We start from the raw sequence: 26,302 nt of genomic DNA, 5'->3' as shown, positions 1-26,302 counted from the left end.
GACCAGGGCGTGCAAACAATATGTGCTGGTATCCATATATGTCGCTACTTCTCCCCGACACATTTTCGGCACATGTATTTAGAAATGTCCGCCACCTCACGTTGACCGTGCAATCCTGGAGACTCTACAATGCCGTGTGCGCTAACGGTAACCCCTATCACCACAGATTATCACGCTATTTAATGCAGCGGTGTTGCTTCAGTTTCGGATTGCACTTGAGCTGAGTTATAGTGCGCTACTCACGTTATTGGTGCCAAGCAATTATTGCCGTCATGTTCCCGCGTAGGTGCATCCGACACTGGGCTGTCTTATCAACAGTGTTGGTAGGGGTTGTATATCAAGTCTTGCTCTGAGCTCGGCCAGACACAGTCGTATTCAGCAGTGTCACCTTTCCAAGCTCCCTGCAGCGCAAACAATTTCATCTCCGCCCCAACACACATTTAGCGCCGTCTTCTACCTTTACAGCAGACAAGTGGTGGATGCCAGGGGCACAGTGACCGCATGTACCGCTCCAGATATAAACAGCAGATAATCCTTTGGCGCGCTGTTATGTCTCTAATTCGGCCAGATCTGCAGATGCAAACACGGCGCTGGTAAACAGTTAGTCAGTTCTGGGCGCCGCCATCTTTGCGAGTATTTTTCGCGCCTTTACTTGTTTTTGATTACATTTGGCCGTATCTTTCCTTCGTTATCACTGCCTTCGTTACGCTTGCACTAGCAATTGCTGCACATCTTACCCCAGTCGCTCAATGTTTGCTGCTCTGATGATGCGGTGTGTATGCAGATTCGGGTCGGGGACAACAAGCCGACTGGGAGCCGCCATTACGGGTTAGCGCTCATGAAAGTAACTGGTACGTTGTTGCCCGGTCAGATTCGTATTATGTGTATTTCTCCCACACGTCTCGTCTCCGCATATCAGTTCAAGTTAGCTTTCAGGCATCGGTGTTTACTTGCATGGGTTTTCACGGGGGTTTCGAATGCTAGTCACATCGTTAGTCCCCAGGCAGCCGCCATCTTGCCTGCTCCGATCTCAATCATCAGCGCCCCTTCCAGGTCAAATTTCTCCCATTCCGCTATTAGGTCGGGTTTTAGATCTACACCATTGTGTGCCACTGTCCTTCCGCCGATCGATTTTCTATTTTAGCATATGGATCCGTAGCTGTAATGTCGTTAATTTCAATAATGCATGAGCCGTCCGGCGGAGCTGCCGAATTAGCCAGCCATCCCGCAGTGCGCCCTCTAGCGCCCCCCGGAAGACATTAGTTAGTGACAGATTCCTAACCGCCCTACCAATCCTCCCCGTTCTGCGAACTGATTTTTAGGGTTAAGGACATCCCTTTAAGGGCCCTAGTTTCATTGCACCAGTGGTCGGTTTCTTGCATAGTTCTGCGTTCCTGGCGCGGAAAGTCGTGTACAGAACGGACGTCGGTGCACATGGGTGTCGCCTGAGTAGTCTTCGTGACGTCATCTTGGCGCTTGCAACGCCAGCATCTGAAAGAGACACGTTAGTGATAGATTCCTTACCTTAGAATATCCCCAGGCGTCAGACTGGATCCGGAAAATTTTGCTTAGCAATACCCCTGCACGCCGGCAGGCGTCGTCCGCGGCTCCGCGTCCGTCGTCGGCGTCGTTATCGCCGGAATGACGTCGTCGGAGTACTTAGACGCCGCCCATGCGCGCTGGCGTCAGTTGTTCTTTTTTCCACGCCAGCTAGCGCAGATCCGGAGAAGCTCTACCCCTTAGTCTTTTTTGACTAAACTTTTTGATCTTTTTGATCATTTCTCTACGACCCCTACGGTGCCGGTAGGGATGCCCGGGTTTAAGCCCTGTTCCAGGTGCGACCGACTGATGTCGATTACCGACCCCCATCGCCGGTGCCTCAAGTGTTTAGGCCTCGACCACGACGACCGCACCTGCTCCGACTGCTGGGCCCTGACGTCTAAAGCTAGGCGTGAGCGGTCTCGCAAGCGACTGGAGCTCCGGTAGTCGGCCCGCGCTGCTCCAGGTCCCGGTCCCACGGGAGGTCGAGGGACAGGTCGCAGGGTCGGAGCCCTCGCAGCTCCGGGAGTGGTCATTGGTCGTCAGGATCCAAGTCCTCAGATAAGAGGCATTAGAGGTCAGAGAGACATCATCGCTCCTCCGACCCACCCCGACGCTCGCACGATGCGGCTAGGGGTTCGGGTGACACCACCCACGCTGCTCCGCCGGAGTCGCAGTCGTCGCCGCCTGCCCCACACCTTCGGGTCCCTGGGCAAGACGCGACGCCTGAGGAGATCGAGCGGTACCTCATGGCCTTGAGGTCCCTCCCTCCTCAGCCGGGTTCCGTGGCGCCTCCGGGCCCAACGGCCCCGGCTGGAGGGCCTAGCGGGTCGGGTGCTTCGGCTCCGATGCCGTCGGGTACTTCGGCCCCGGCGCTACCGGCTACTTGGGTCCCAGCGCCGCAGGCCCTCTCTGGATCTGCTTCCGGATCCGGGTCGTCGCCGGTCTACCTCGCCGACGCCGGCCCTACAGGTGTCGCCCCCGGCGCATGCTATGGGCGCCGTCCCCGATCCTACCCCGGGTCCGGTTCTGGCGCCGATGGGCGCCGCTACCGACGGCATTTGGAGATTTCTATTTCCATGAACAGGACCCATCTGTTGAACCTGTACTACAAGAGCTGGGTGACGAGGGTGATTGGGAGGGGTCTGAGGACCCTCTGGCACGGGAGTGCCAGTCACCACAGGACTGGACATATGAGCTTGGGGAGGCCAGTGGTATTGACACTGGATTTGTCTCCCCTCCCACCGTGGCTACAGAGGAGGGGGCTGCTTATAGTGTAGTGTTGACACGGGCAGCCAAGGCCTTAAACCTTGAGCTCCCTGTTGCAGCCGTGAGGACTAACCTCCTCACAGAGGTCCATAAACCGCAGGCAAGCTCCAGTGAGCTTCTGCTGCCGTTTAATGAGGCCTTGTGTGACGTTCTTGTGGGCACTTGGTCCAAGCCCGCCACAGGTCCTCCTGTGGATAGGAACGTGGCCAGACGCTACCGCCCGGCCCCGAGCGACCCTTGCTTTTTGTCCACCCACCCCACCCCAAGAGCCTGGTCATCCAGGCCTCCACTTCCCAGACCGCATTCCCGACGGCTCCGCCCGATCGGGAATCCAAGAGGTATGAGCAGTTCGGGAAGAAGGTGTTCTCGTCCCTCAGTTTGGGACTGCGGTCAGTTAATACCGCATGTCTCTTGGGTCGCTATACCCACACCCTGTGGGACGCGGTCGCGAACGTGCTGCCACAATGTCCGGAGGAGGTCCGGGCAAAACTCACCCAAACCCTTGCGGAGGGTCGAGAAGCAGCGTGGTATTCCATCCGGGGTGGGCTGGATACCACGGACTCACTGGGCTGGGCGGTGGCAACGACAGTGGTGGTTCGACGCCACGCCTGGTTGAGGTCCGCCAACTTTTCGGCCAATGTCCAGGCCACTCTTCTAGACATGCCGTTTGATGGCTGTCGCCTCTTTGGCGACAAGGCAGACCATGCGCTTGAGCGATTTAAGGACTCCAGGGCTACAGCCAAGTCCTTGGCCGTCTCGGCCCCTCGCCAGCAAGAGGGTGCCTTTCGCTCCTTTCGTGGCCAAGGAAGGGGCGCCCCCACAGGTGCTGCCAGCCACGCGCCGCAGAATGTCCAACAGCGCGGTGGCGGCCGTGGAAACCGCTGTGGCGGCGGTTGGGGACAACGGCGCGGCCAGTCCACACCTTCCCCCGCAGCACCTGCCTCAAAACCCTCCTAGTCCGTGCTTTCCGGCCCATGTGACGCCAGTGGGGGGGCTGGTTTTGCCATCACCACTTCCACTGGCGCACCATTACGTCAGACAGGTCGGTGCTGCAAATCGACCGAAGGGGCTACTCCCTCCCCTTCGAGGCGACCCCTCCAGCCATGCCACTGCAATTCCACCGCGTGTCGGGGGATCACTTGCAACTTCTGCAAGAGGAAGTCACGGCCCTCTTAGCCGAGGGGGCCATCGAGCGCGTTCCTGGGCCAGAAGTAGGGTGTGGTTGTTACTCCCACTACTTTCTGGTACCCAAGAAGGGCAAAGCGGGCCTATGCCCTATCTTGGACCTACGGAACGTCAACGGCTTCCTCCGGAAGGAGAAGTTAAAGATGCTGACTGTTGCTCAGGTCTTAGATGCCGTGGACCCAGGAGACTGGAGGGTAGCGTTGGACTTGCAGGACGCCTATTTTCACATCCCCGTCCTGCCGGCCCACCGGCGTTACCTCAGGTTCATGGTAGGCCACGAGCACTTTCAATTTACAGTGCTCCCCTTCGGCCTTACCAGTACCCCACGGGTGTTCACCAAAGTGATGGCGGTGGTCGCAGCCCATCTGCGCAGGTTAGGGGTTTCAGTCTTTCCCTACCTTGATGACTGGTTGTTGAAGGCGGGCTTGCCCCAGACAGTCGTCAGCCACCTCCAGACTACGGCCGATCTCCTGCATCTGCTGGGGTTCTCCATCAACGTGCCGAAGTCACACCTGTGTCCCTCTCAGAAGCTCCTCTTCATCGGAGCGGTTCTGGACTCTGTGCAGTTTCGGGTTTATCCACCCGAACAGCGGGTTCGGGTATTCAGGCTCTGATTCCGATCTTTCAGCCTTTATCCCGGGTCTCTGTCAGGTTGACACTGCGGCTTCTGGGGCTGATGGCCTCCTGCATCCTTCTGGTGCATCACGCCCGGTGGCGGATGCAGGCTCTGCAGTGGGACTTGAAGTTTCAGTGGGCCCAGCATCAGGGCAACTTGTCCGACCATGTCTTGATCTCGGAGGGCACTGCAAAACAGCTGCAGTGGTGGCTCACGGACCGCGATTGGGTCAGTGGGAAATCCCTCCCCCTACCCCACCACGAGCACGTAGTTGTGACGGACGTGTCCCTCCTGGGTTGGGGAGGCCACATGGGAGAGGCGGAGATCAGAGGTCTCTGGTCTCCGGCGGAGTCCCAGCTCCACATCAACCTTCTGGAGCTGCAGGCGATCCGACTTGCACTGAAGGCATTCCTCCCCTCTGTCCGGGGGTGCGTAGTGCAGGTGTTCACGGACAACTCCACTGCCATGTGATACTGCAACAAACAGGGCGGGTGGGGTCGTTGACCCTATGCCAGGAGGCTCTGCGCCTCTGGCAATGGCTGGAACATCAGGGCGTGACCCTGGTGGTTCAACACCTAGCAGGTTCCCCGAACGCCATACTGGACGAACTCAGCCGTTGGTGCATGATGGATCACGAATGGCGTCTGAACTCGGACGTGGCGCAAGGCCTCTTTCAGCAGTGGGGAGAGCCTTGGTTAGATCTATTCGCCACAGAAGAGAACGCGCAATGTCATCAGTTCTGCGCGTTGTTGTTTCCAAGGTGGCACTCGCTCGGAGACGCTTTTCGTCCCGAGTGGAGTTGCGGTCTATTGTACGCCTTTCCGCCTATACCACTTCTGCCCAGTGTGCTGAAGAAGGTCAGGCGCGGCCGGGCCCAGGTTATCCTTGTGGCTCCGGACTGGGCACGAAGATACTGGTATCCCGAGCTACTCAGCATGTCAGTCGATCCCCCGATTAGTTTGCCTCTTCGGGAGGACCTTCTGTCGCAGCAGCAGAGGACGGTCCTCCACCCGAACCTGTCCAGTCTCCACCTACAAGCTTGGAGATGGAGCGAGGACAGTTGAGGCCATTTGACTTGCCTCCTGAAGTCTGTAATTTCATTCTGGCAGCCAGGCGTCCCTCCACAAGGTCGGTATATGCCTGCAGGTGGAACCGATTTGTGGCATGGTGCACAGCAAAGGCCGTGGATCCACTCCACCTCTTTCTTCTTTCTCTTGCCCAGCAGGGCTCTGCTCTGGGCACTATCAAGGGCTACCTTTCTGCCCTTTCCACCTTCTTAAGGCTAACTGATCATCCTTCCTTGTTCAAGTACCCGATTGTAAATAGGTTTCTGAAGGGCATCCCACACATGTTCCCTCCTGTTCCTTTCATGATGCCCCAGTTGGACTTGAATCTTGTACTTACCTACCTAATGTGTGCTCCCTTTGAGCCGCTCCATAACTGTCTTCTTCGTCTTCTTACCTTGAAGACTGCTTTCCTGGTTGCCATCACCTTTGCCAGGAGAGTGAGTGAGCTCCAGGCTCTTTCTTTTACACCTCCTTTCCTCTCTGTTCATCCGGACAAGGTTGTGTTGCGGACGAGACCTTCGTTCCTGCCCAAGGTTGTCACAGCCTTCCACATCGGGCAGTCCATTACCTTGCCCACCTTCTTTCCGCCTCCGCATCCCTCGAAAGAGGAAGAGAGGCTCCACCGTCTGGACCCAAAACGTGCGCTCTCTTACTATCTGGATCGCACACGCCTGTTCCGGGTGGATGACCAACTCTTTGTTGGTTACGTGGGCGCTAAGAAGGGAAATGCGGTGCACAAGCAGACCATCTCGCGGTGGATCATCTTGTGTATCCAGGCGTGTTACTCCTTGGCAAAGAAGGAACCCCCTGTGGGACTACGGGCTCATTTTACTCGGGCCACAGCGACTACCACTGCCCTGGGCCAAGCAGTGCCCTTGCAGGATATTTGCCAGGCAGCTACGTGGGCCTAGCTGCACACGTTTGCATGACATTATTGCCTGGACAGCCAAGTCCGGAGGGATGGCTTCTTTGGCCGTTCTGTCCTCCAGGACTTTCTGGTGTGATTATTGGTTCGCAGACCCACCACCGGGGTTGGTATTGTAGGGTTCTAATCTAGGACCCTGATCGATACTGTGACCTTATGCCCCTATACGGCTATAAATCCATTTATTCCCTATATTGGCATAACCGATCAAATGCAATATTCAGAAACTCGTCTCTGGCCTCACACGAACAGAGCCACATTTCAGAATCGCTTCCTATGCCACTTCCTTTGCAGCTAATTAGTGCAATGACATAGCAGAAGTTACTATCTAAGATTCCTAGATTAACACTCCGAGTTCTTCAACAAGATAAAAACTCAGCAACCTGGGAAAGCCCCGCTTGCTATGTTTTGATTATTAGTAGAACTCTAATGAGCACTGATAGACGATCACTTCCTAGTGACATCTTTATTGACGTCTTATGTCCAAAAACTTACGTCAAACAAGGCACCTTTCAGGTATAAATATTACCAACGTTGCCTTAAGCAAACGCTGCTGTCTCGCTGCTGAAGTTGCTGTTATGCTGATGATACCATAGCTGCTATCGCTACTGCTATCGCTGCTAACTAGCGAACGATGGTGTGGTGAACTTAGGAGCTGAACAGCCGTCCCCCTGCAAGAGCCCAGCAGATGCAAGCTGCCCGCGGACGCTGCCCCTCCTCCTCTTCCTCGACGCGCTGAGAGAGACGCTGTCTTTTCTCCTGCAGAGAAATCCAGCTCCGGCGTTTCCAGGCTACCCTTGCGGGTGACTGGGATATCGACCCCCTGAAGGAGATACCAGACCTCCATCATTCTATTCCAGAGGTATGGTGTTGACTAAACCCTTAGAGAGAATTCTTGAAGCAAACCTTGGCAAAACCAACTTAACTTAAAGCTACTTACTTACTCCCCTCCCAAGTATTAGGCTTAGGTCAGGTACACTGGGGTAGGCGTAGTTAGAAACACCAGTTGAGTATTTTAGCCTAATGTATATATGAATGCATATATGTTTTATTCATTTTAAACCATTGTATGGCTAAGAAACCATATCAATGCTAATACAGTATTATTTCGCAATACTTATCTTACTGTACGTACTTTTTATAACAACAAGTCTTGCAATTGTGGCAATTCATTTCTCTTGTACGAGAAGAAAGACTGTTCAATAAATGTTACCCTTTATTGAAAACGCCCGTCTCTCTATTCTCTACATATTGTGAAAGTAATCTGCACAACCACTGACTGAGTAAAATAACTGTCCATTGTTTCACACGACCCTAGAGATTGACTCTTATCTGAGGAGCAAAGTTGTCATGTTGCACAAAACTGAATCCCTTCTTGTCTGTACCAGGGAAGCTGATCCCTTCCTATTCAGAGAAGAAAGTTTCCAGTGACCTCTGAGCTAGTTGGTAACAAACCCAATTAAGTTTAGCATAGTCAGTGGAGGCCTGGAAGATCCGCACTTCTACGTCGATACTACTGTTTATGTTATTCCAATGCGCAGGGCCTATTGGGAAAATAGGAACTACACTACAGTATTGCTGGGGTATCTATTCTAAGGTAAGGAATCTATCACTAACGTGTCTCTTTCAGATGCACAAGTTACTACTTGTGTAACGATATATCTGTAAGAGACATTAGTTAGTGATAGATTCCTTACCGACCCACCCATCCTCCCCGTTCTGCGAACCGATATCTAGGGTTACGGTGATCCCCTTTCAGGGCCCTAGTTTCATGGCACCAGTGTTGGTTCTATTATGGCTCTGCGTATTTGGCACGGAAAAGCTGTTAATCAGAACTGACGTCAGCGCTACCGACGTGCAGGGGTACTGCTGACGAAAAACGTTCCGGATCCAGTCTGACGCCTGGGGATATTCTAAGGTAAGGAATCTATCACGGACTAATGTCTCTTACAACTATATTGTTACACAAATAGTAACTTGTGCTTCAGGTATGCACATGTGCTATTTCTCATGGAAGAGCTTCACACCAAAGTTTTTAGTGCTTTGTGGTAAATGTGGTGATATCTAAAAGAATTCAGGCTTTCGCCTCTTTCCTTTAAATGGTTAAGGAACTTCTTGGTGACTTGCAATATTCCTATAATGTAAAGCAGAGGGCACTTTATTCCTTATATAATGATTTACTTGTAGTGTCACTTTAATTCGTAACCAGCCAAAATCTAAACCGTTCAAGAAAGATTTCACTGTGACTGACAGTGTTTCATCTTCAAATTCAGTAGTGACTCAATGAAATGTCATCCAACTAATATCACACTTGACCAGTCATTCTTCCACTAGTAATTTAACATGTTGTATGTGGTAAATTACAACAGGCTTATATGTTTGTTTTGTCCTTGGGACAAGTAGGTCTAATCCCCTGCTGCACAAACCCTATGACTGCCAGTTTACAGTACCACATTATGGATCGGGGAAGGGCACTGTCTGCAGTTAAGGGAATATTTGTGTCCTTATGATAATACTGTTCAAACTTGGATTTATAGTTTATTAATACAAAGCCTTTCAGGGTGAGCGCCCCAAGGAAATGATGTAAGCTCAAACTGCACTACTGTCATTGGTTCCAGTGTAAAAATGTATATATACTTTACAAAGTTAAACAATATGGGGCTACATACAATGCTCCCAGAATGTTGTCTTTTTAGATGCAAATATCTGCAGAACCTTGAAAGCAAGACGGATGACCCTTTGCTTTCAAGATAAAATGTTCACAAATAAGTGCAACTAGGAAAAAAAACATTTTGCTTAACTACTGTGAAATTGTAGGTAACCTTTCTTTGAAGAATGATTTAGTAAAATGTGTTGATGCATGCTAGTACTTTTAAATGTTTTCATAATAGAGAATCAGTGCAAAAATAAAATATTGGGAAACATGAAAATAAACAAGCATTGGCAATACCAGTAGGTCTGCTATTGTTGGTCATCATTTTGGTTTTGTCAATCCGTGTCTTTGTGGGAGCTGCTAGGTCCTCACCATTATAACAAACATTGGCTAAAAGTAATAACATTTTGGGACTCTAAAAGCACACATTACCACTGTGGTCCCTGGCACTGAAAACCACTACTTATGTGCTGATATGCTCCTTTTGAAAGAGCGGAAGCCAGTGAATGGATAGAGCGAGAAAGAATTTTAACACAAACAAAATATCTTGATTATCTCCAGACCTGATTAGGAGCCCAATTATTAAAGAATGTCACGCAATTTCACCCATGGTATATGTCCTTGCATTAGTGCAGATTTACTACTTTCATGAATTCACGAGAATTTACAGAAGTAGGCCAGGAAGTGGTACTCTTACAAAATGTTTGTGAACTGCTTTTTAGCAGGAACAAATATGAAAGTGTAGATTTCCTCATACAAAAATCTGTTGAGCTTTTACAGGTTCCCTTTCACACCAACCAATTTTTTCACAACCCTGAAAGAAGCTTTACTTCTGCCATTGTCAGGAGTACATTTCCAATATTTCTTAGTGTGGGAAAAAACTAGAGAAGAGCTGGTGAAAACCACTAAAACACGCAATTTAGTAGGTTTGCACAGACACAAAACGGCATTCCAACCCTTGAACCACTGTTTAACGCTACCTCCAGCCCCAGTATGTAGATATGCGGAATGGTGGCAAAATAATTAAATTGCAAGAATCTAAACTGTACTATAGTATGAGCCCTGGCATAATTAGAAAGGCTAATATCAGAGCTTTTATATAATGAGTAATGAGATTGATACCATAATTTGTTGCATCATTACGTGGCACCAAAGGGACAAGTGGTTTTTTTTACAGGACAAGTAGATATTTTATAAAATTCTACATCCCTGGCTCTGGGAGATAAGCTGATATTATGAAAAGCACTAGTGTAGTTGGCTATTATCCCATATGTGTGTGTGTGTGTATGTGATAATTGTTTCCATGTATTGCAGCTCTGAGGCTGGAACAATTCTGGTGCAGAATTATATGAAGGTTCCACAAAGCGTGAACAATACTCTGCCTTTCAGTTGGAGGATCAAAGACTATTTGGAGGAGCTCTATTCCCAGGCTCAGTTCATTACAGTTGGAGAAGGTAAATGATAATGATTTCCAACATATTTTGTTTTAAATATTAAGATGAATTGCCCCTAAAAACTTGAATCTGCTTTACCAAAGGAACAGGTAGAGCTCAGGATTCAATACTGAAAATCTCTTGACACAGAGTACATACAGTATTGTCATGGAGAATAACAACATCTCTTAGATAAACAAAAGATATGCGAAAAGGCACCAGAAGTGCAAGTCTATGTAATAAACAAAGAAACAAGTTTCTCCTCCCCCCCCACACTCACATACCAAATAAACTTTGGAGGAAATAGAGCAAGCTTCCCTACTTAGAAAAGTTACCCAACTGCCATTATCAATTCAAGCTTCTCTCATCCAAAAAGTACAAATATCAGCATTGGAAACTTAAGTCACACAAGCCAGTTATAGTACAGGTAGCAGCAATGCAACCCCCAGATGTAGTTTTTTGGTATGCAACCTTCCATCATGGAACATGTTGTTGTATGGTCAGCAGTAGGCAAGGTCTGCTTCACACAAAACAGGCATGAAACAATCCGCAGCAGTCCAGGCTTCCCTAATACGCCAGAACTAGGTGTAATAAGTGCAGCTGCAATGCAAATATCCAACATACACACAAAATGCGTACATGACAAGAACATAAGCAAACTGCCAATCAAATGTGCTAAATGAGATTACAATGGGCATTAAATTACGCCAGCATGATTCCTGTGTACAAACTCTACGATCTTTTACGCACTAGATGGATTCTGTAGCGCTCACCCTATTTTACAATAGTGCTTGCATATTTTTCAGCATTGCATTAAAGTAATATCTGCATGGTTTTGATGGTTGTATACCCAATGAGTTCTGGGAGGAGTTGAATGGGAGCAGAACACCCTCTTAAAGCCTAGTCTGTTGACTAAGAAGGTATTTCTATGCGTTTGTGTGTGGGGGGCTGGGGAGCCCATATTTGGACAGACAAAACATGGTTGACTGTCAGATTGTGAAGAAAATTATTCATTCAGAACCCATCCTTCTACCTCTAGCAGGCACAGAGAAGTTTGTGGATATCTTCATCCAAACTCCGTTGGGGCAATTTATTTCGAGACTGAACGAAAGTGACCATGAAGAGCTGTTCCTGCGCTATGTTCGAGATTTTCTCTTGCTGAGCATGAGTATTTCTACTCTCGATGAGTTACAGGTAGTTATGTAAACGTATTTAAATGTTCATCCAAGCATGGAGCACCTGTTCCAAGTGCGAGAAGTAAAGCTATGCTTAGGCAGTTCTGGCTTTAGGCTGTGCAAGTGGGTCAGACAAGCCACACTGTCTGTTTGCACATGACAAAGTAAATGTGGGTGAGATTAATCTATAATGTAGGAGAGGATTGAAGCTGCTATAATTGCTAGAAGCAGTGTAAGTATTACAGTGTCTGTATGGGGGTTGCATTTTTGAATAGCCATCTGATGAGTTACCAAAATGGCATACATGTATTGCCTTATAACAATCGATTAATGTTAGGGTGTTAGTTAATTAAGAGACATTATAAAACATGGCCACAAACAATTTGTGGGGAGTGTTAAGTGGGTTTAGGTTTTTGATGCATTTTGGTACATGTTTCAAGAGGCTTTTATGCAAACAATTACACAGATCAGTAACTATGTCCTAACTCACTTACTGTTTACATTCTCTGAACCCTTCAGTATCTGCAGATGGCCTTGTTATCCGGCATTGATGAAATTAAAAGATCATGTGCAGTAAAGGAGAATTTGGTGAATTGCCTACCATGGGTCCACATTGCCTACCACCAGTTTATGCACAGACTGCATAACTTCTCCCGCATCCTAGCAGTGAATCCGCGTGTTGTTGAGTCTCTAACTATGAGAATTGAGGAAGTGGAAGCAGGATCAAGTCATCGGATGGTAAGGCATTTTCAGTATGACAACTTCTGTGTGCAACACAGCTGGGTTTAGCTACTTTACAGCTAAACCTCTGTTAAAGTTACCAGATTGAAAGCTGCCACTGCTGGCTTTCACATCATAACTAAACATATGAGATATTGTAGTGAGCACGTTGGCTGTAACAGATAAAAAGCCATCAAGCAGAACTGTAATAAGACCAGAAACCGTGGCATTAATATTCTCATTATTTGGCTTTCACTGATTTTCCAAATATATTTATATCTTGCTAGACAAATGTTCTCACACATCACAGTGTTTCATATGATATTGTACAGTGGTTCTTAACCTTTTGACTTCTGTGGACCCCCACTTAATTATTACAGAAACCCAGGGACCCCCACTGAATTATTATAGGAATCCGAGGACCCCCTCTAAGTCAATAGGTGAAGCCGGAAACCCCTGCTTAAGCATTTTCGATGATTTGGCCCACAAAACAATACTCAAAATATACATTTATCAAGCAAATACATAAATGATTAAGGGCCTGATGTAGGTAATCCCAGATTACCGATTCTTAAATACCGAATCATACCGATTCGGTATTTAAGAACAGGCAAATGGGATGTAGGTATTTTTCCTGAAAAAATTACCGAATCGGTAAGTTTCGGTAATTACTGAATTGATAAATACCGAATAAGTAATTGCCATTCATTCCAATGGGCCTGGAGGCCCATAGGAATGAATGCCAATTACCGAATCGGTATTTACCGTTTCGGTAAAAAGGGGGAAACATTGAAGGGTGGCAGGGTGTCACTTTGACACCCTGTTGCACCCCTCAATTGTGTATGGGTGCACATGTTGCATTCATACATGCCCTGAGGGCATGTATGTCTGCAACATGGCACTGTTGGAAAAGCAAAAAAAATGCTTTTTCCAAGGTTTTCATTATTTACCACCAACTTGTAATTGGTGGTAATAACGAATCCTAAAAGAGGAAAAGCACTAATTTGAGTGCTCCCGACATAGCAAAATCGGTAATTTACCGATTCGCTATTTTAAGGAATCGGTAATTTACCGATTCCTTAAAATACCGATTTGGTAAATTACCGAATCAGTAAAATGCCAACCTACTTCTCATTTTCCAAATACCGGTAGGTAACGGCCGAAATTACAGAATTTCGTCCGTTACCAACCAGTATTTGCCTACCTACATCTGGCCCAAAATCTTTTATTGAATTCACAAACAAATATAAACAAACATCAGGGTTTTAATGGGAAGGTTGTAGCTTTTCTAAATTCAATGTATGCCACTTATCATCCAAACTACATTCTGTTTGATGCACTTGCATTGCTACTGCGGACCGGTCTGGGGAATTAACTTAATTTTTACCCTCCAATTTCAAAGTCCTTCACATATACAGAGTGTTTTACATTTTTTTACTTTTACATTTTGTTTTTATAGTTCTATATGTTTTGTTAATTAATAAGTAATCGAGGCATGTGTGTTGTACACAGACTTTGCATAAGTCTGCCATCTACTGTTGGGCTCGGTTGATTAAAAGTTGTTTTTGTTCCAAGAAGTTTTTTCAGAGTCATTAGGCTGTGTGACTCCTCTTGGGAAAACTGCGCATGGTCATCAATGCCATTTTCAGATTGTTTTTTTTCAGAGACTGGTTCAGATGTAGTATTTTGCGCTCCAGTTCGAGTCTCCTTCAGTCCGTCTTGGGTCAGGTATTGTGAGAAAGTGGCTCTATCTATACTGGACAATAAGGAAGTACAGTGTGTATAGAGTCCACAAACCCCAAAGGTATAACAGAGGTTAAAGTCAGGGCTGACCTTATTCTCAAAAGTGGTAGCTTGGTCGAGCAGTAAGGCAGTATCAGAGGGCAGTGCAAAGCATGTGTTGTACTAGTCAGCAAAGGATTTCACACACTCAAAGACTGAACTCCAGGCCAATGGTTTTTATATCCAAAGATATAGTTGTTTTATTTTTAGACCCAACGGGCATAAAAATATACTTTACTAGATATGAGAACTCTCATGTAATTACTTTGCAAGGAAGCAATAAAGTTGGTGAGCACAATAGATACAGGAGTTGCTGAAGGCAACTCAAGTCTAGACACACTTTAGCATTGAGCTCACTGGATTGTTTCCTTAAAAGTACAGTTGATTACAGTACAGATTACTTTAGTAGTTCCAGGACTAGATCCTAGATTCATTCCTGGGGTCTAAGCTGAAACCATATTAGCAAAAATCGTTTTAGTTACTGTGGTGAATTTTCATGAATATAAAGCTGTTTTAAAAGTTCACACTTAGAAACTTTTCAATGACAATCTGGCAATGTTATTCAATGGGAGAAAATTCAAGTTGCAGGTAAAGTATGATTGCGTTGCTTTTGTAATCCAGTACTGGGCTTCTAGGGCCAGCACTGGGGTCTGAACTTAAAACAGGTAGGTAATTGCGTTTCAGTATTTCGTATGATTTTCTTTTGTTTTGTTTTGTTTCAAATCTTTTTTATTTTCCATCAATAAAAAAATAGAAAGGGCAAAGGCACACGCCACAGGGACAATAGGTACACAGCAATAAGCCTACAACCCTGTCAAGGGCCGGCCGCGTGTTAGACATTGCGCCAAATCGCTAGGATTAGAATAAGAGGTTAGATTTTACACAGCGATACGCCTACAACTCCAAAGGGAACGGCTACGTTCCATGTTGCAGAATATGATAGCAACTGATCCTGTGGTGTGGCCAGGCCCAGAAGGCCCACATTCATTACAAACGGGCAACTGGCCCAGATCTAACAGTCAGCCCAACGGGGCCCGCAATCCAAAGAGTGATTGAGGAAGAGATAGAGAGGATAGATAAACAGGAGGAACCAAGAGAAGAAGAGGAGAGACAGAGATACATGGGAGAGAGCGGTATATGGGAGGTGGAGAGAGGGGGGGGGGGTGGCAGCCCGGTCCAATGTCGGCAGTAGTGGGGCGCATTTCAGGGGGGCAGCTACGGGAGCAATCTGCTTGGTTCAGGGGGCATGAGAACATCGTCAAAGAGGCGCAGCGTCCTAAGCTTGGTGGGCACGTGGCGCGCATGTTCGTCAGCGCAGAGATATTTGACTAAAGGCTGCCAAACCGTTTTGAAGCGGGTGTCGCATGCCTGCAGCCACGCCATGAAAAGTTCCATTGCGGCAACATGCCATAGGTGCACAAACCAGGCTGCGATTGGAGGAGCCTCGTTTTTTTTCCAGTGCAGAGCTATTAGTTGTTTGGCCGCCCCCAGCATTTGAAGCGCCAACGTCCAATCGCTCCTGGTTAGGGCCGTTAGGCCAGCAGGTTTAACACCAAGCAGGATTGTGCTCATGGCCTCAGACAGAGGGAACCCCAGCACCCCCCTGATGTGGCTATGGACCTCCTTCCAGAATAAAGTCAGCGTCGGACATGCCCACCAAATATGAAACCTCTTGTGGAGTCGCTGGGGTGTGTAATACCATTGGGTCATAAGCTTGTAGGCATTTTCCCGCTGCAGGATGCTACGATAAAGTTTGGGTATATCCTGCCAGAGCCGACGCCATTATGCGGGGGTAATGTCCGCGTCTGACAATGCTTGCCATTTGTCCCCTTATGGGTGGGAGGACGGCGTGTGAGGATGTTGCAGAATCTGATAGATCTGGGAGATTAGCCCCTTAGATTCAACCGGATCCCGGACCAATCATTCAAAGGGGCTGAAGGCGCGTGTGGACGCCTGATACATACCCTCCTCAGTCGCCCAATGACGCAGCTGGGCATATTGTAGCTGCGCAGCCATCGGGACACGGAATGCTTCTCTACAGTGAGCGAAAGATTTAAACTTACCTCTTCGAACAGATCAGTGAGCTCTCTACAGTCCCCCTGTGTCCACTTGGCGAAGGTTCGCAAGCGGTGCGCTAGTGGGAAGGACGGATTCCCCTCTATCGGGGTGTGTGGCGAGGGAAACGTTGTGAGGCCTCTGCGCACAGCCACTTTGCCCCATATGTCTAGCACCGTTTTTGTGGGCACCGCTATATAGGCGCTCTTAAAGCGTGCAGCCTGATGGTGCCAAGCTAGGTCCTTGATGGTCCGCCCTGTCACCACCCGGTCCATGTGCAGCCAACCCTTATCACTCTCCCTCACTCCCCACTCCGCCACAAATCGGAGGTGCGAGGCCCAGTAGTAATCCACCAGGTCAGGGCATGCCAGTCCCCCTATCCTTCGGTGACATTAGAAGCTTCTGCGAGAAGCGGGCCGTTTCCCACCCCAGATAAAGTTTGTGAGGGTGCGCTGGAGGTCTCGTATACGATGTAGCGGGATGGGCGTGGGGAGACATTGGAATAAGTGTAGGATTTTAGGGAGGATCGACATTTTGACTGCATTTAGTCTGCCCAGCCATGACAGCACGAGGGGCCTCCACCTCTGTAAGTCTTCATGGACCGACCGACGACATTAACGCCAGTTAACTTGCGTCCATGTGTCTAAGGAGGGGGGGTCACCTGGAGTCCAAGATAACGGATGCCTTGAGTGGCCCACTGGTATGGCACTAGCTTCTTGAGGTGAGGGATCTTGTCTTTCGGAATGGTAAGGTTGAGGGCCCATGACTTGCTATGATTAATCTTAAGGCCAGAGGCCCGTTCAAAGAGGTTAAGCGTTGTGTGGAGCGCCGGTAAGGAATCCTTGGGGCGTGTTAGGGTATGGAGAAGATCGTCTGCAAACAATGCGACCTTATTCTCGCAACCACCCATGTGGATGCCGTGTATGTCTGGTGCCCGATGGATCATCTCCGCCAATGGCTCCACCACCAAGGCAAACAGCAAGGGCGAGAGGGGACACCCCTGCCTGGTGCCCCTATGGATGGTAAACGGCTCCGAAAGCTGCGAGTTGATCCAGATCCTAGCCTGTGGGGCAAGGTATGGTTCCTTGATCCGAGTGACCATGCCCTGACCCAACCCAATCTTGTATAGGACCGCCCGTAGGAAAGTCCAGTCCACCCGGTCAAACGCCTTCTCCGCGTCTAGCGAGAGAAGGCAAGCCGGGGTGTCCCAGTGGTGTGCTTTTCCTGCCAGGTGGGCTATTTTACGCACGTTGTCTGCCCCCTGCCGATTACGAATTAAGCCGACCTGGTCCGGGTCGATAATACCCGGCATGTGGGGGTCTAACCGCTTTCCCAAGAGTTTGGTGTAAATTTTAAAATCAGTGTTGAGTAGGGCAATGGGGCGATACGATGCACACTGTGCAGGGTCTTTTCCTGGTTTCAGGATCATTGCTATTTCCGCCATTCCCATATCCCGGGACGGTTCCTCGGTGTCAGTGAACGAGCTGAACAGTTGTAAAAGATGGGGCCAGAGCTGTGACTGGAACATGCGGTAAAAGGACAGAGGTAGGCCATCAGGTCCTGGAGTCTTCCCGAGAGGGAGATCATTCATGGCGGCAGCTACCTCTTCCCGGGTGATGGGGCCTTCCAGGGTCTTTGCATCCCCGTGTAGTCATTCTGCCACCGTCTCCGGAGACCCCGCCTCCTCCCGGTATAGTGCGGAATAGTAAGCTCGGAACGCCTCTCGTTTGTCCGACTCCGAGGTAACTCTCGTCCCATCAGGAAGCAGGACATTGGCTATATGAGCCCTGGCGTCACGCGCCCTCAGGTGCCCCGCCAATAGTCTGCCCAGCTTGTGCCCACCCTCGAAATATTTCTGCTTTAAGGCCAGTAAGGAGCTGTCCGCCTTGTTGGTGTGCTCTAAGGTTGGCAAGCCGCCGACTGGATGCCAGCGAGGTGCCACTCTGGGCTCGACGTCTTCTACCTTTATCTTTGGTCAGTCTTACTTCTAACACCTGCGCAATCGAGAGGGTGGTGATATGGCCCCGGATTGTCGCCTTAAAGGCATCCCATACCACGGGGAAAGGTGTCTCTGGCAGGTCGTTAGTAGCGAAATAGGAGTCAATGGCCGTTTTAATACTCTCCACATCTGCCGTATCTCGGAGAATGCTCGGTGGCAGGCGCCATCTCACCTCTCGAGCGGGGCAAGCGGTTGGGTCCTGCAAGAGCAGCTCAACATGCGCATGGTCCGATAGCGAGATGTCTGACATGAAAACTCCCAACACATCATGCAGCAGAGTATGGGAGATGAATAAATAGTCTATACTGGAGTAGGAGCGGTGGGCATGGGGAGTAGAGCGAGTAGTCTCTCAGCCCTGGGGAATAATAGCGCCATACATCGAAAAGCCCCAGGTCCGTCATTTGAGTGCGCAGTGCGGAGGACATGGCCCCGGTTCAGCAGATCGAGGTGTCGCTACGATCCACGTCTGGATCCCAGACCAAGTTGAAGTCCCCCCCCCCCCGATCAGCGCAGGGTCGCCGTGTGGGATATGTGTTTTCAGAAGCGTTCGCAGGTAACTATCTTGCAGCTGGTTGGGGGCGTACACATTGCAGAGGGTAAAGATGCGCCGTCCAATGCCTACACTCACCCTGAGAAAGCGTCCATCCCCGCTCCGGAAGGGTTTAGCCTCCCCTCGCCTGATACCAGTCCTGCACAGTATCGCTACTCCTGCTGTCTTGGTGTCTGCTGCAGCCCAGAATTGGAGGGGGTATTTAGGATGTGCCCTATGCCTGCCTGTAGTAGATGGGTTTCCTGTAAAAATATGTCGGGATTCTGCTGCAGGAGGTAGCGCCATGTTTGCCGCCTCTCTTTAGGGGAGTTCAGGCCTTTGACGTTAAGCGTTAAGACCTTTAGGGAGCTGGGTAGAGGAGTTGTCATAGTTGGATCCTATTAGGGGCCGCCTGCGAAACCCCCCCCCCCGCCCCAGTTACGCAGAAGCACATAACCACAGGGAACGTCAGCCATCTCATTCCACAGCAAGCGCAGCAACCGCAGGGCCACCACCCAGCGCGGACAGGAATAGAGAGGGAGAGAAAGAAGGACAGCGAGCAGAAGAAAGTAGAGCGGTACTGAGCAGAGGGACAATAACCCAACAGTGGCCAGCCGGGCGAAGTCCATCTGTTCCTGTTGCCAAACATCCTACACCCTAGGGTTCGGAAGTGCCCAGGTATGTCACTCCCTCAGGAATCAGTGGGGATGGGAGTAGAGTCTGGTTCAAACTCGTCCTGAGGAGGAGCTCCGGAACCCCCCATCCTAAAAGAGAGGAGCCTGGGTGCAGATTCGGGTGGCACATTGAGTGGCAGTTCCTTGATCCATGGAAGTGTATGTCCGAACGCGTGAAGGACGTCTGGCCACACGCTCACGGGGTGGACGGGCGGGAGGCTGCTTCGTCACGGTCTCCCTCAAGGGACCGAATTTGGGCGATGATGTCCTGCTTCGCCGGGGCTGTAGACTGTTCGTCCATGCGAGGTGAACGTCGATGACGTTGGATCGTAGTCCAAGTCGGTTTGGCTGGGACTCGCTCTTGCCTCCGTGGGCGGGTTGGGCTCGCCGGTGGCGGCGTCAGTAGGTGAAGGAGCTGCGCCGCCTCTGTGTACTTTCGGATCACTTTTCGCTTGGATTCCCACTGGAAGATCAGAGCGAAGGGATGGCCCCATTGATAGTTGATGCCCAGGTCTCACAACTTTTCCGTCACCGGCTTGAAGGCTCGCCGGCGCTGCAGGGTGTTAGGCGCCAAGTCTTTGTAGATCTGAATCTCATGCCCTTTGTATCTAAGGTCCGGTTTGCTCCGAGCCGCCCGTAGTATGGCCTCCTTCACCGTCAAAAAGTGGACCCTCGCCAGGATGTCCGGAATGAGCCCCGGCCGCCCGCGGTCCCGGAGACCCAGTGGGCGCGATCTAGAACTGGCGGGGAGGCCTCCTCATCACCCCCAGACCTCATGGAGGAGTTGCGCCACGTACATCAGGATGTCCTCCTCCTCTTCCTCGAGAGAGACCCCACGGATGCCAAGGTTATTCCGGCGGCTCCTGTTCTCCAAGTGTTCCTGCTTGACCTGTAGTTCTATGTTTTGCGCCTCCAGCGCCGCTAGGCGTTGCCACAGGTGTTCTTGGTCTTCTGTGCGGGCGTCCACTGTTTTCTCCAGGCCGTCCACCCGGTCCCCCAGGTCTGTAACCTCCTTCCGCAGCTCACGCACGCATGTGTGGACCTCGGAGCGCAGGGAGCCGATCTCTATCTTGAGCTCCGACATAAAGGATGTCATGAACGCCTGTGTAACCGCCAGCGAGTCTCCAGCAGCTGGTGGCATTCCTTCAGGGGGTGCTGATGCCCCAATCTTCCCCCATATTGCCACTACAGAGTTGCCCCTGTGGGCTGCCGCTGCATCAGTCTTGCCCCCTTTGGAGCACGTCATTGCCTGTTGGACAACGTCCTGCAGCCCACCCAGCCTGTCAGAGCCTCCAGACCTCACCAGACGTTGATCAAATTAAGTTGTGTAGACAGCGGGGGAGCGCGGCGGCCGGGGGTGCCACTACCTAGTTCTCTCGCCACTCCCCTATGGTAGCCTGCCCAGTTACATTCCACAGGGGGCCGCCACAGGTCCCCCAGGCCGCAACACACAGGAGGGTGGGGACATGAGGCCGGGCACAGGTCGTCTAGGGGCAGGAACACTCAGGGGGTAGTTCCACCAGACCGCCCAGTGCAGGGGGACAAGATGAGCACTACCTCGACGGCTGCAGCCTCCTCCGCCGCAGCTGTAGCACCACACCCCGGCTCAGGAAGCCAGGAATTTCCCCATGCTAGTAGACTGTGGGGTGGTTGGCCGGGCGTCAGAGGCCCTCACTGCACAGCACCAGCCCGTCGATCCGTCAACTCCCTGTGTCGCGCACCTTGTATCTTCAATGCCAGCCTAGGGCATAGCGCAAGACTGTCCGGCGGCAGGCGCCAGTTCTCTGATGCCTCCAGTCCGCTCCTCGGCAGTGCCTCAGGGTGACAGGGCCTTCGCAGTGCACTAAGCCTCTCCGCCGCGCCTCCTGGCTACAATAGTGTGAATGTCAAGTGTGCCTCCAGCCAGCGCGGTAAGACTCTCAGGATAGAGCACAAAATGGTGGGGCGTCCACCCAGGGACAAGCACCAGCCCCTCTGCCGTCCGCATGCCACTCCGCTGCAGGCGCCTGTTATGCCCTTCTACACCCAGCGCTATGGGGACCGCAGGCCCCCGAAGTTCAGCAATGCGCAGTCTGGTGTCCCCAAGGCCGGGCTGTGTACGAGTCGCCCTCCCTGCGTCACGACTCTCACCCGCTCTCCCCAGTCGTCCCGTACCTGCTGCAAGACTAAGTGGATCCGGAGGGGTGTATCCGTGCTCAGCGTCGCCGGGGCACTCACTGCTGGGGGCCCTCGAGGGTGTCTCACAGCGCAGGGCCCCTAGGCTGGCCAAGCGTTTCCCTCCGGTATCGGCCCCAGTGCCGATTCCGCCAATGCTGCCACACAAGGGGTCACCAGTCCGTTCCCCGCAGCTGCCACCAGGCTCCTCGGCGCGGATGCGTTGGCCGATGTCCCACCGCCTCCGAGTTCAGACGCCAGGCTGCAGGGGGTCCATGTGGCCATTGGGCTGCAGTCCAGGCCCCGCCAACGCTCACCTAAAATGGCGGCTAATCCCGCTAGGCCCCAGTCCGTGAGTCTTCCGTCCCGCCGCGGGTCGCTGGTAGGCAGCGTGCTCCTCGTTCGCGGCTTCTCCGGTATCGGCCCCAGTGCCGATTCCGCCAATGCTGCCACACAAGGGGTCACCAGTCCGTTCCCCGCAGCTGCCACCAGGCTCCTCGGCGCGGATGCGTTGGCCGATGTCCCACCGCCTCCGAGTTCAGACGCCAGGCAGCAGGGGGTCCATGTGGCCATTGGGCTGCAGTCCAGGCCCCGCCAACGCTCACCTAAAATGGCGGCTAATCCCGCTAGGCCCCAGTCCGTGAGTCTTCCGTCCCGCCGCGGGTCGCTGGTAGGCAGCGTGCTCCTCGTTCGCGGCTTCTCAGAACCCAGCAGACCTCTACCGCCCCGATAACAGCCACTGCCGCCAGATACCTCAGGGCAGTCTCCAGCAGGCCTCCCAGCTGCCACCCGTCCCGGCCGTCACTATCTTGGGCTCCAGTGAGATGATCCGCTGGGCTGCGCCCGCTCAGGCTCGTCCGTCACCACCGGACAGTGGGGGGGAAGCAGCGCCACCTCCAGCCCCGGCCTCAAGTCTGCCGGTTTCTCGCACCCCGGGGGACCGTCAGGGCTCAGGAGAGGCTCTGTCCGGGGCTCGCAAGATGGCGACCCGTACTGCCGAGCCGCAGGCCCCCTCCGTCTCCCGCGTCTCCAGCCGCAGCCGGGCAGAGCGTAGCCCATCTGCCAACTGCCCCGGTCAGCGCTAACAATGTCCACTCCTCAGGGGCTGTTCGAGGCCCCCAGGCTCCCCGATAATGGCTTAAAAGAGGGGTAGCTCCTCAGAGATGCGTCCTACTCCATTGCGAGGTAAGCCACGCCCCTTTAAAGAATATTTCAAGTTTTCAAAAGTAGGCACTTAAAAGAAATTTAATAGAAAAGCAGACAATGGGTTCCTATGGAGAAAATACAGATTACTAGTAAACCCGGTAAGGATTACTTTTGCGGTTCAGTACTGGGCTGCAAAGTACAGTACTGGCTTTTTGCCTGCTTGCAGGTGACAACTTGGGATTTCGGACTCAGGCTGATTTTTTATGAATATTTGCAGTTTTCAAAACTTCACACTTGAAACATTTTCGAGTCAAAATGGGTCAATGTTATCCAATGAGTAAGTGAGTTACTGGTTTCCAGGTGAGTACTTGGCTGGTGAAGTTAAGGCTTTCCGGGTATGGAGTCCGGGGTCCACCAGTGTCAAATAAGTACAGTCAGTTCCGCCCCAGCAGCGCAGGGCCGGCCGGGTGCAGAGGTAGGTAGGCCCAATGATATCTAATGAGGGAAAGGGGGCCTTCGGTTGGTGGCTGCTAGCTAGCAGGCCACACGGCTGTGGGAGCTGAGCTCCTGGTCACTTGCTCAGGGCAAGGGGGAAAGTAGGGTAGGACAAAGGTGGCACAGCCAGCGGCACTCGGGCGGCTGGGTGTGAGGTGCTCTTGAGCCGTCGGGCGCTCACTGTTATCCAATGGGAAAGGTCAGAAAGGAACAAAGGCTGCAGGCTCGGACGGAGACTCTCCAGGGGCGACCAGCACTTTGAGAGGTAAGTTGGGATCTTGGACAACAGGTAGGTACCCCAAAGGGAGGTAGATGGGGCTGTAGTGCGCTCAGTGCAGGGGTGTCTTTGGGTGTTGGAAAAGCTTACCCTCGGCTGTTCGCAGTTGGGGTGGCCCCTGGTTCTGAGTCTGCAGGCGTCTGCTGGTTCGTCAAGCAGGGTCTTTGGGCACTGGACTTCGGGTCCCAGTTGCCTGGGGGACGTCCTTGTGGTCTTGGTTCGGTTGGGCCCGGCACGGGATCGGTGGGTGCAGAGTGGGCTGGTCCGGAGCTTCCTGGTTGGCACCAGGTGGGTTGGTGCAGCAGAGCCTCTGCTGATGAGAGTCCCAGCCTTTAAGAGGGTCAATGTAGGTAGGTCCCCCTGGTGTCCCAAGGTTGCTGTACGCAGGAGTCGCCAGGATTAGGCAGGGGCAGGTTCCAGGATCGACAAGCCTGTAGGGCTGGGGCCAAGTCAGTTGTTGTCGTCCTGTTGTTAGCAGCTGCATGGCGGGTCTTCTTCTTCTTGATCTTCTTTCTTCTTTACGTATCGGGATCTGAGGAAGTAAGGTTCAGGGAGCCCCTAAATACTGAATTTAGGGGCGTTACAGGTAGGGCAAGGACAGGGACCAATGAGTCCCTGTCCTGGGGTGAGTACACCCCCTAGCCTGCTCCTCTCCTGTGGGATTGGGGCAGGAGCCTAGCTGGGGATTGGGCAGGACTCCCCATCTACAAGATGGCCGGAGCCCGGGGTCGTGCTTCACCTAGTCTCCCCCACCTGAGGGTTGGGGTTGGCACATGCTGGTACACCCCCATTCCGGACGTAATTTTTCCCGCCAGTCTTCCCGCCAGAGTGGGGGTTAGAACTGGTGGGGGCCAGTTGCTGGGTACAGCAAATGGTCTGGAGAAGCACACAGCGCGGCATGCCTTTGAAGCTTCCCCCTGCCCATCCTGGGGGTGGAGACCTAGCACCTCACCCAGGATTTGCATTGTTGCAGGCCGAGTAGAGCTGGGGGCTCTCCACCCAGGGGTCCAGCTACATGTCTGCTGTGTGGCAGCCTCTGCAGCCACACAGCCCAGATGTGGATTGTAGGTTAGGATTTCAGAGGGCATCTCTAAGATGCCCTCTGGTGCATTTTACATTAAATCCCACACTGGCATCAGTGAGGTTTTAATGTGCTGAGAAGTTTGGTACCAAACTTGTCAGTCCTCAGTGTAGCCATTATGGTGCTGTGGAGTTCGTAATGACAACCTCCCAGCACCATATACTCTTAATGGCATCACTGCACTTACAGTGCCCAGGAATTGCCCAGGCTCCTGTAGGGGCACAGGGCTCATGCACATGTGCCCACACCTCTGGCATAGGGCACCCAACTAGAGGGGTGACTGAGGTATGCTAGGGCAGTGAGTTCTGTGGGCATGGCACACAGGGATGTCTGCCATGTCGACTTTGGTTTAGTTCTGTACTTAGGCACTCAGCCTGCAAAGGCAGTGTGTGTGTGCCAGGGTACAGGGCCCCTGTGAGTGGCACAACAAGTGCTGCAGCCCTCAGGGGGTCTTCTCAGGTCACCATGCCCTGGGTACCTAGGGTACCATTTACTAGGGGCTGACAGGTGGCCAGAGATGCCAATTGGGTTTTTAGTTTCAGCACCGTTTTAGGGAAGGAACACAGGCCCTGGGTACCTGGTTGGCAGGAATCCAGGGCACACTCAGTCAAAGCACATCAGCAGTTAAGAAAAAAGTGGGGGCATACCAAGGCAAGAAAGATGGCACTTTCCCACAGGTATATATATATATCAACTGTATTGTTTCAATTGGTTTAATATACTCCCTGCTCTGGCAAAAGTGGTCGAGAAACATGTACAGCTCTCTATTTCCAACTTTTTAGAGAGCAATAACATCTTGCATGATTCTCAATCGGGCTTCCGTGCTAATTATAGCACGGAGACAGCTTTGCTCGAGATCACCGATGCCATTAGAGAGGTGCTTGATCTGGGGGGGAAGGCCATCCTGGTGATGCTGGACTTGTCGGCGGCGTTCGACACCGTCCCCCATACTGGTCTCCTCTCTAGGCTCTGGGAAATCGGTTTCCGTGGGACGGTGTGGAACTGGTTTAAATCCTTTCTGACCGGCCGTCGACAGGTGGTCTGGGCACCGCCGTTCTCCGCTGAAATGCCGCCGCTTGAGATAGGGGTCCCACAGGGCTCCATTCTGAGCCCTACTCTTTTTAATATCTACATGACCCCTCTGGCGGCGGTAGCGGAGTCCTTTGGTGCCCGGATCATATCCTATGCTGACGACACCCAGCTCCTTTTTACCTTTAAAAAGGGAGAGGCTTTTGCTGGTGGTCGGATCAGGGATTGCCTGGGTGCCGTCTTCAACTGGTTTCGGCGTCTCAGCCTGAAGTGCAACTCCGACAAGTTGGAGCTGCTTTTTTTCGGCTGTTCGCCGGACCCCAGTTGGAAGACTTGGTGGCCCCAGGATATGTTTCCTCCGGAGGTGGTCTCTACAAGAGCCAAAAACATTGGTGTGCAATGTGACGACAGCCTCTTTCGGATCTCAAATCATCGGCCTATCTGGAAAATGCTTCGGCATCTTAAAAATGCTTCGGAAATTCCTTCCTTTGCTGTCTAT

The 26,302-nt window shown here is 51.5% G+C and overlaps 1 protein-coding gene across 1 annotated transcript in view; it reads left to right on the top strand.

Moving 5' to 3' along the window:
- RNF213 (ring finger protein 213) overlaps positions 1–26,302 on the top strand; it is a 2,876,335-nt gene that overhangs the window by 2,040,329 nt on the left and 809,704 nt on the right. The window contains exons 36-38 of the mRNA XM_086931045.1: positions 10,569–10,708; positions 11,727–11,881; positions 12,382–12,600. Coding sequence (XP_086787171.1) covers positions 10,569–10,708; positions 11,727–11,881; positions 12,382–12,600 — 514 coding nt within the window. The remainder of the gene's footprint in view (positions 1–10,568; positions 10,709–11,726; positions 11,882–12,381; positions 12,601–26,302) is intronic.

The sequence above is a fragment of the Lissotriton vulgaris genome, chromosome 7 (genome assembly GCF_964263255.1).
Source record: "Lissotriton vulgaris chromosome 7, aLisVul1.2, whole genome shotgun sequence".
Classification (NCBI taxonomy): Eukaryota; Metazoa; Chordata; class Amphibia; order Caudata; family Salamandridae; genus Lissotriton; species Lissotriton vulgaris.
The sequence above is the reverse complement of the archived record's forward strand: the minus strand, read 5'-3'. Positions and strand labels throughout refer to the sequence as shown.